The sequence below is a fragment of the Dreissena polymorpha genome, unplaced genomic scaffold (assembly GCF_020536995.1).
Source record: "Dreissena polymorpha isolate Duluth1 unplaced genomic scaffold, UMN_Dpol_1.0 chrUn021, whole genome shotgun sequence".
NCBI lineage: Eukaryota > Metazoa > Mollusca > Bivalvia > Myida > Dreissenidae > Dreissena > Dreissena polymorpha.
Window position 1 is genome coordinate 115,001 of NW_026273335.1, and position 9,737 is coordinate 124,737.

General features: G+C 36.0%; 1 protein-coding gene across 1 annotated transcript; it reads left to right on the forward strand.

Moving 5' to 3' along the window:
• The first annotated feature begins 1,321 nt into the window (after positions 1 to 1,321).
• Positions 1,322 to 5,340, forward strand: LOC127863627 (cystatin-like). Its single transcript, XM_052403254.1, has 4 exons — positions 1,322 to 1,489; positions 2,091 to 2,200; positions 2,485 to 2,541; positions 3,441 to 5,340. Exons 1-4 carry the CDS (start codon positions 1,375 to 1,377, stop codon positions 3,528 to 3,530), a joined length of 372 nt encoding a protein of 123 aa, XP_052259214.1. The 5' UTR covers positions 1,322 to 1,374; the 3' UTR covers positions 3,531 to 5,340.
• Positions 5,341 to 9,737: the final 4,397 nt, after the last annotated feature.

Consider the following 9,737-nt stretch of genomic DNA (forward strand, 5'->3'; position numbering starts at 1 on the left):
TAACCTTCCAGATATACTTCATAATGTACCAATATCTGTCCTTATTCTTAAAGTTTTCTACGCCTCTGGCGGCAAAGGGGGAAAAAACCTTGACCACTCCCCTCTAGGATCATTCCTGCAGACGCCCATGTTCCGAATTAATTGATTTCCTACCGAGCATGCGTTGATTGTGTACTTTGCATCTTTGATGTGATATAACATGCACTTTGCCAGAATTTCATAATGAAATCGCTATTACAGACATGTCTACCACAATCAACGTGGGGACAGACCTTCAGGTCGCCACTGCGCTGTACATTATTTTCATAACAATTTTACTATTTTCACGTTTTAATCACCCATGAAATGCTTTTCATAAACATGTTATTTACAAAAAATGTTTAACTTGCCATTTATAGAACAAACACGAATACGTTAAGCAACCATAAACTCATACTATGTAAAATCTGATAAGCCGTCGGTATTGTCACTTCACTCCTCGTGCCAAAGACTTGTTTCAGGTGAGGTGTAGCAGGGACTCATGTGACCCTGTGGTTTCAAGGTCAGTGCGTTGCCACCTAAATACAGACGTTTTTTTGGTCAGTGAACCCATACACGTTATCCTACCTAGTGAGCGTAATTAAAGTATAAAGTCTTACATAATGCATGACTTTCTAAATTATGGTATGCAGCAATTAAAACTTATCCCTTTGTTATCATAAAAAAGTGTCGCCAAGGACACGTTAAGCTGGCGCTGAATAATTGGGAGATGTAATACAACCGTAAATAATGAAATGTATTGAGGCATCATTATAGGTTTTCAACTCGTAGTAGTAAAAATTCTTATAAGGGTAATTATTTTGTGTATAATGTCAAGTACATTGGAGGCGCGTATTGAAACAAATAGTCGTTGCAGTGTCTATGTATATTGTCTAAACGGGGAAAGTGCCATCGATATTCAACTTTAATGTCTAAAATAAGCTTAATTTAAGAGAAAATCAAGCGTACATGAGTTGTTCGCGAAGAGGAAATTATCTGTGAAGAAATTTACAACCTACGATATAATTGTGCAGGATATCCTTGATTAACGGATATTGCCCATCAGGCATTTCGTCACACAGTCTATATTAAAGAGGCTCGGGCATTTGTAACACACTTTAAGTCGCTAAACACAAATACATACAAATTAAAGCCATGTTATAAGCACGATGCAAATATAATATATTGATTATTTACCACCCCCCCATTCCCCCGCATACCAGCAACACTCAAAGCAACACCATTGACACTTCAAACAATAAATCAAAGTATGAAACGGTTTTGATTTTCTTCTGTTTTGTTGTGTTCTCTGTCCGCTTTAACATACTTGTTGTTTATCAGATGTAATAGACTAGAATGATGACATACATGTTTGTAATGCCCATCGAACAACACCGCAAAATGATGAATACAAAGACTGTTATCGCGCTTTGTTTGGTGTTGGGTTTGTGTCACTCTAGGAGATTATTGGGTTTGTATTATTTGGACCGCGTTCTGTGATAACTGGGCCTAATGCATGTGCGTAAATGGCGTACCAGATTATCCTGTGCAGTCCACGCACACTCATCAGGGACGACATATTTTCCGCTTTATGGTATTTTTCGTTTAAAGAAAGTATCATTTTTTTGCAAAAATCAAGTTAAGGTGGAAAGTGTCTACACTGATTTGTAATGTGCAGACGACACTTTACGTGCATTCATAAAGCCAAGTTTTATCAGAATGAGGTTTATCATATTCTATTGCAGATAACAGATCATAGATGTTTACTTACATATTCTTTTTTATTGTCGAATGAGCTTTTTTATCAGCAAATGTACGGCATATACGAGTTTCGATAACTTTTATTGGAGTCGTCACAAACGTAAATTCATTAGTACACTAGTTTCTTCGGTTTCATTTGTTTTTTTAATACCATTCATAATTAATGAGCTATCATGATAAATACAATAACTATTGGCGTCAACTAAACTAAAATATATGCTCAAAGGGAAATTCGTTAACAAAAAGGAATATTTATAAACTCTATAATAGCATATAACAACTCCCCACTCTAACCCAGGCTTTATTGGTAGGCGGACGGAAAACAGTAAGCGTGAATGACCCAAAAGTTCAGGAAATTGCAGCGTGGGCCAGTAGTGAGCTGAATGGGAGCCTGGTGGCTGTATCACGGGCTCAAACTCAGGTATGTTCAGTGAAAACACGTCCCAAATTTGTCCAATATTAATATTACAATTGGAACTCCTCGAGTTATGCTTAAGACTGTTTAGTTTGGTTAAATGAGATCGTTTATCTCGTAATGTGATATGCGATATTCACACATAATTGTCATCTTTAAAATAGTTTTCAGACCATTTAAAAATCTAAATATGTTGTTGTCTTGACACCCATCGTTTGATCCTTGCTATACATTTAATTCTGGTCTGAAATCATTGTGAGTGAACATCAAACGTGTATTCGGTTTTGAAGGTGGTGGCTGGAGTACGTTACTATCTGACCATCCAGCTGTCTGTAATCACAGGGAATGTAAGCGTATTATCCTCCTCCTCATCCACTTCCTTCCGTCATCACCATCATCCGGTCATAATTGTCAGCATAACCATCATCACCTTTATCACCAACCATTATCGTCATTATCACCAACATCATCTTGCCATCATTTTCATCATAACCATCATCACCATCATCATCATTATCACCAACATCACCATCATTATGTCATCATAATCATCATAACCATCATCATCACCATCATCATCACCATCATCACCATCAGCATCACCATCATCACCACCATCATCATCATCATCATCATCATCATCATCATCATCATCATCATCATCATCATCATCATCATCATCATCATCATCATCATCATCATCATCATCATCATCATCATCATCATCACTATCATCATCACTCTCTTCCTCCTCCTCCTTACCATCATCATTAGCATCATCTTTTACTTCTTCATCATGATTATCATAATCAACATCATCATCATCAAAACCATCAATAACACCGTCATTAACAAGATTATGATATGTTGTTGTAATGGAATTATTGTACCTTGTTTGTTGAAATTAAAATGTGTGCAATTGTTTCTGTGTCCTATTGCTTCAAAATAATTGTGTTTGTTTTAAATATCACTCTGCATCATGTTTCTTTAGACTGATATAATACCTCTTATCGCATTGTGCACTGAAGGAAAACGCGTGGACACATGTCAAAAGGGGGATCATGTTTTAAAAGATGTGAATAATAATTCATTGGAACAAATTTACAGCAAAACAGATCCGAAACGTATTTAAAATGCACACAATTTTTTAAAGGTGTTTAATCGATCAATAAAAGGATTTAATGGTTATGTTTGTTCCCGAAAATGCATGTATTTTATAAATGGACTTACCCTTGTGTTATTTCAGGCCAACGAGACACTTACTTGCTCAGTGAAGGTGTTGGACAAAGCGTGGATCGAAATTCCGGGACCTAGAGTTTTCCACATGTTGAAATAATGTGCCCTTGGTCAATGTTTGCGCGGGCAACGATCTTTATCTGTTAACGATATACTTATACACACAAAAAGTTACAATTTCGATAACAATTTCATTATGCCCAGTGAAGTAATATTCACATGATGTTGGATCGCATGTTTGCAATATGTAGCTGTCGAAATCGGTGTATTTATAAATGGGCCGTTCTCTATCAAAACGGGGTTTAATGCATGTGCGTAAAGTGTAGTCCCTGATTAGCACAGTCTAACCGGTACGACACTTTCCGCTTTTATGATATTTTTCGTTTCAAGAAAAGCTATTCTTAGCAAAAATCTAAATTAGGCGGAACGTGTCGTTCCTGATAAGCCTGTGCGGACTACACAGGCTATTCTAGGACGCACATGCATTAAACCCCTTTTTCACAGAGCACGGTCCAAATTATTTTATGTAATTTAGTTAATTAAACCTTTGTCATGTGTTGTATGTTAGGATATGACAACATTTATTATATATTTAATGGTTTTGATTTCATTTAACGTTGTTTGCAAATTTAAATAAATATGCTTTGAGCAAAGTTTCTGATTCATACCAAGGTCATTAATGGCATATGTTAAGAATACATTTTAGTGTGACCAGTTCTAATATATGAAAATGTTGAAACATATCTATTCCTGGATATTTCATAATTTGCAGCTGTAAAGAACGATACTTTTGCTAAATGAATCATCGATAGATAAAAATAAGTCTAGTAAAGTCACAGTGTAATCAAATGCACAGTATGACCTGCGCGATGCCCAAAATTGGGTACTTACGATGGAATAGAGGTGACATTTACTCCTCTTTTTTTAATTGCACTCCTCTTTTTTTCTATCTCGTGGCCACGACTTAGTAACTCGTGGCCACGGTATAGAAAAAAGAGGAGTGCAAAACTAAATAAATGAGGAGTTCAATTAAAATCAAAGTACTGATAGTACTGGTGTGACGATGCTTTTGAAGAGGATGGATATTAAAACATCAATTTAAGTTTATCTACATCACAACAATTGTGTTTACGGGTACGAAAAAAAAATTGGTTACGAAAAAAAGTTTGGGTACGAAAAAATAGGGTACAAAAAGTTTGGGTACGGAAAAATGGGGGTATGGGGAAGTAGTACCCGTAGAAAACTTGACCCACAATCGCACATTCTCGGCCCTTTCCGTCAAACATCGGATGAGTACCTCGAAGGCAATAGTATGAATACACATTTCGGAAGCGGTAATGAGTTCCTACCTACGCGCGTCAAAATGTTAGCGAAATATGTAAACAAAGCGGTAGCCTGTCAGGAATGTTTGAAATAACGAAGAAATTCGTGTATTGATGTTAGTTAATTGAAGAAATGTATAGAAAATATGTTATATAAGCAATCGGCGATATTTTTCTCAGCAACATAATTGTTCATAGTTTGATATCACAAAACGGAAGTTAAAGTAGAACTGTCAAAAATGACAACATGTCAACGTGTTGTTTTTGCTGGCAAGAGAGGGCGATTACACTCAGTGTGTTCACATTTTTACCATAGGCTTTGCCAATGACCTTTATAGTATGGGTGGCCTTGTTATTATTTATTGCTATCATGGAACTGCATGATCGTGTATATGTTAACAATACACAACGCATAAATAATTATATAAATTACTGATTGAGCCTATAATAATCTTATAACTATCGCCAGGTCAACTAAGGACTTAAAATACAATTGTTTGTCCTGAGTTCATGAATACTTGAGCTATTTATGCACATAGAGCATTAAGATATGGGGATGATGACAAATAAAAAATATTTTTGATCTGTGTTGACTGAGCTCTTTTTCCATGACTGTGAAAGTTATATTTTCATGTGAAAAGGATGTCATTTTTTTCTGAAGCATTTATTTCAACCATTGCATATAATGAACTGTTCTGCGTATAATTTGCCATTTTAATAGGTGTTTATTAGGTGATCTACAGGATATGACCAGGGTGCCAGAGAAAAGGGATATACATTTGAGATCAGGTCAGGGCTCCATATAAAAGTGGTTAAATGGTATACATTTAATATATGGCCAGTGCTGAAGAGAAAATGGGCATATATTTTCGAAAATTTTACCATTTAAAAATGTTTAAATACCGCTTGGACTAAGGCTCTTATTTCACCAAGCATTAAAATTTGTACTATATCTTTTTAACACTAAACAAGAGGGCCATGATGGCCCTGTATCGCTCCACTGCTGAAAAAAGGCTGAAGCAAATATTCTCGGCATGTGCAAATACTTAATATAGGCCCTATTTAAGCACATGTACACTTTTGTGACACCCTGGGCTGGGTCAAATTTAACCCCAGGGGCATAATTTTAGCAAACTTTGTAGAGGACTACTATATCTCACTAGATACACAACTGTGTTAACCCTAGGTCCTAGAGTTAAGGACAAGATTATTTTAAAAGCTTTCACAAAATAAGCAAGATATAAGCGTATATAATGTTCAATTTTGTGACCCGCGGGTCAGGGATCAAATTTGACCCAAAGGGCATAATTTGAACAAACTTGGTAGAGGACTATAAGATGTTACTGCTTACCAAATTTGGTAGCCGTAGTCCGAATGGTTTTCGACAAGAAGATTTTTTAAGATTTCACAAAATAGGCGCTTTATAAGCGTTTATTCAATTGTGTGACCCTCCAGGGCAGGGTCAAAGTTGACCCCAGATGCATTAATTGAACAAATTTGGTAGAGGTTTATTAGATGTCACTAAATGTCAAATTTGGTAGCCCTAGGCTTAATGGTTATGAACAAGAAGATTTTTAAAGTTTTCACAAAAAAGGTCCCATATACCCGTACATTCAGTTTTGTGACCCCCGGTCAGGGTCAAATTTGACCCCAGGGGCATAATTTGAACAGAATTGGTAGAGAACTATAAGATGTCACTACAAACCAAATTTGGTAGCCCTATGCCTTATGGTTAAGGACAATAAGATGTTTAAAGTTTTCACAAAATAGGCACTATATAAGCATATAATCGATTTTGTGGTCCCCTGGCAGGATCAAATATGACCCTGTGGCATATTTGAACAAAATAAGTAGAGGACTATACAATATAACTACATACCAGATTGTGTAGCCCTAGGCCTAATGGTTGTGGACAATTTTTTTTAAAGTTTTCACAAAATAGGCATTATATAAGCATATGTTCAATTTGTGACCCCTTGGCAGGGTCAATTTTGACCCCAAGGATAAAATTTGAACAAATTTGGTAGAGGACTGTTAGATGTCACTACATACCAAATTTAATAGCCATAGGGATTTTTGAAGTTTTCACAAAATAGGCCTTATATAAGCATATATTCATTTATGTGACCCCCCGGGGACAGGGCCAAATTTGACCACAGGGATGAAATTTGAACAAATTTGAGAGAGGACTATTAGATGTCACTACATACCAAATTTGATAGCCCTAGGCCCAATGGTTATGGACAAGTAGATTTTTAAAGTTTTCACAAAATAGGCCTCATATAAGCATATGTTCAATTTTGTGACCCCCGGGGCAGGGTCAAATTTGACCACAGGGGCATAATTTGAACAAACTTGGTAGAGAACTATAAGATGTCACTACATACCACATTTGGTAGCCCTAGGCCCAATGGTTATGGACAATGAGTATTTAAGTTTTCACAAAATAAGCCCTTTATGAGCATTTATTAAATTTTGTGACACCCGGGGCAGTTTCAAATTTCACCCTAGGAGCATACTTTGAACACACATGGTAAAGGACTATAAGATGTCACTTCATACAAAATTTGGTAGCCCTAGGCCCAATGGTTACGGACAAAAAGAATTTTTAAGTTTTCACAAAATAACCCCTTTATAAGCATATATTCAATTTTGTGACCCCCAGGTCTGTTTCAAATTTGACCCCAGGGGCATAATTTGAACAAATTAAGAAGAGAACTAATACCTGTCACAACATACCAAATTTGGTAGCCCTATGCCATACAGTTATGGACAAGTAGATTCTTAAAGTTTTCACAAAAAATGCCTTATATAAGCATAATTATGTTCAATTTTGTGACCCTCGGTGCAGAGTCAAACTTGACCCCAGGGGAATAATTTGATCAAACTTAGTAGAAGACTATAAGATGTCACTACATACCAAATTTAGGTAGCCCTAGGCCCAATGGATATGGACAAGTAAATTTTTAAAGTTTTCACAAAATAAGCACTTTATAAGTATATATTCAATTTTGTGACCCCCAGGGCAGTTTCAAATTTGACCCCAGGGGCATAATTTGAACAAACTAAGAAGAGAACTATTACATGCCACTAGATACTAAATTTGGTAGCCCTATTCCATACGGTTATGGACAAGTAGAATTTTAAAATAAAAAAAGGCCTTATATAAGCATATGTTCAATTTTGTGACCCTAGGGGCAGGGTCAAACTTGACCCATTGGGTTATAATTTAAACAAACTTAGTAGAGGACTATAAGATGCCACTACATACCAAATGTGGTAGCCCTAGGCCCAATGGTTATGGACGAGAAGATTTGTAAAGTTTTCAAAAAATGAAACCTATATAAGCATATGTTCAATTTTGTGACCCCCGGGGCAGGGTCAAATTTGACCCCAGAGGCATAGTTTGAACAAAGTTGGTAGAGGACTATTAGATGTCTCTACATACAAAATTTGATAGCCCTTGGCCCAATGGTTATGGACGAGAAGATTTTGAACGTTTTCACAAAATATGCCTAATATAAGCAAGTTTTCAATTTTGTGACCCCCGGGGCAGGGCAAATTTGACCCCAGGGGCATATTTGAACAATTCTGAAAGAGGTTCACCCGAGAAACATTCCTGAGAAATTTCTTCAGAATTGAACCAGCAGTTTAGGAGAAGATGTTTAAAGGGAAAGTTAATGCACGCACGCACGGACGGACGCACGCACGACGGACACAGGACCTTGACATAAGCCCCGCTGGCATTTGGCCAGTGGAGCTTAAAATAATGTTTAAAGTACAAATTTAATCTACCAATGTGTACAGATACTACTTAACATATATTTGAATGTATTTAATGTAGGAACTAGTTAATATATCCATTAGAAAAAAAAGATCAGGGAGTGAAATATTCATTGCCTGAAGCTCTGACCCTGGAGCTATGTTTATATATCTTTATAGTGATATTATGGACATTTTTCACTGTTGAATTGAGCTGAAAAGAATTAACAGGTAAAAAGAGTTAGATAAAATGTGGTTACTGACCAATTACCTGCAACTCATCTTGCTACCAGTTGTTTATTAACATATACTTTATATTCGATATTCTTACGTGACTCTCCCAGTCCTGTAAGCCGAAATGATCCGAAAAACAAAATTGTGTCTTTGTGTCGTACGAACGAATCTGCATTTAAACTAAATTTAGTTTCACATCGTACATGCATGATCAGTTCAAACGAAAGTACGGTTGATATTCAAATGCGTTATTTTTCTCTTTCCGGGATATTGTTTTAGTATGTTGATGTTGCATTAACAAATATAAGTGTATATGAAGTGAAAACACTACAAATAAACAACGGTTGCGATGGACACCTAAAAACTGTTAGATGCCCATAATATCACTTTTGAAACACACTGATTAAAGAAGTTAAACAATACATTGGTACAACAGAGGGAAAATCATCCCCTCTAAACAACATGATACATAATTATGATTAATATTTTTTATCTGTATCTGGATCTGGATAGGTACACACCTTAAGGTATGCGCGCTGTGGGAGAGAAATGGGAGTGACTTACATTTTGGATTTAATTTAATTCACTGAAATTCATCACTGAAGTTACAGTATGATCTTATTTGATATAGATGTACATGATTGTATCACACACCATATATTAAATAATTATCAGTATAAATTACTGTCATGATTTCAGTATCATTTAAATGATTTCACTCAAGTTTATCATTCATATACATTAATTTTGTCAACATTATCGATAGAAGTATACTAGATGCAAACATATTTGAAACAAGCAAATTCGTTGAATTGATATTCCCCGCCAATATGCTTCTGGACACTCATACCAAGTTTCAATGAAATCCGCCATAGCACTTCCAAGATATGGCTGTTGACACACATAAAGCATTTTTTCAAGATATAAAGGGCCTTAACTCTGTTATTATCAGATGGTGTACAATGCCATTTGGCGTGCATCATCCTATT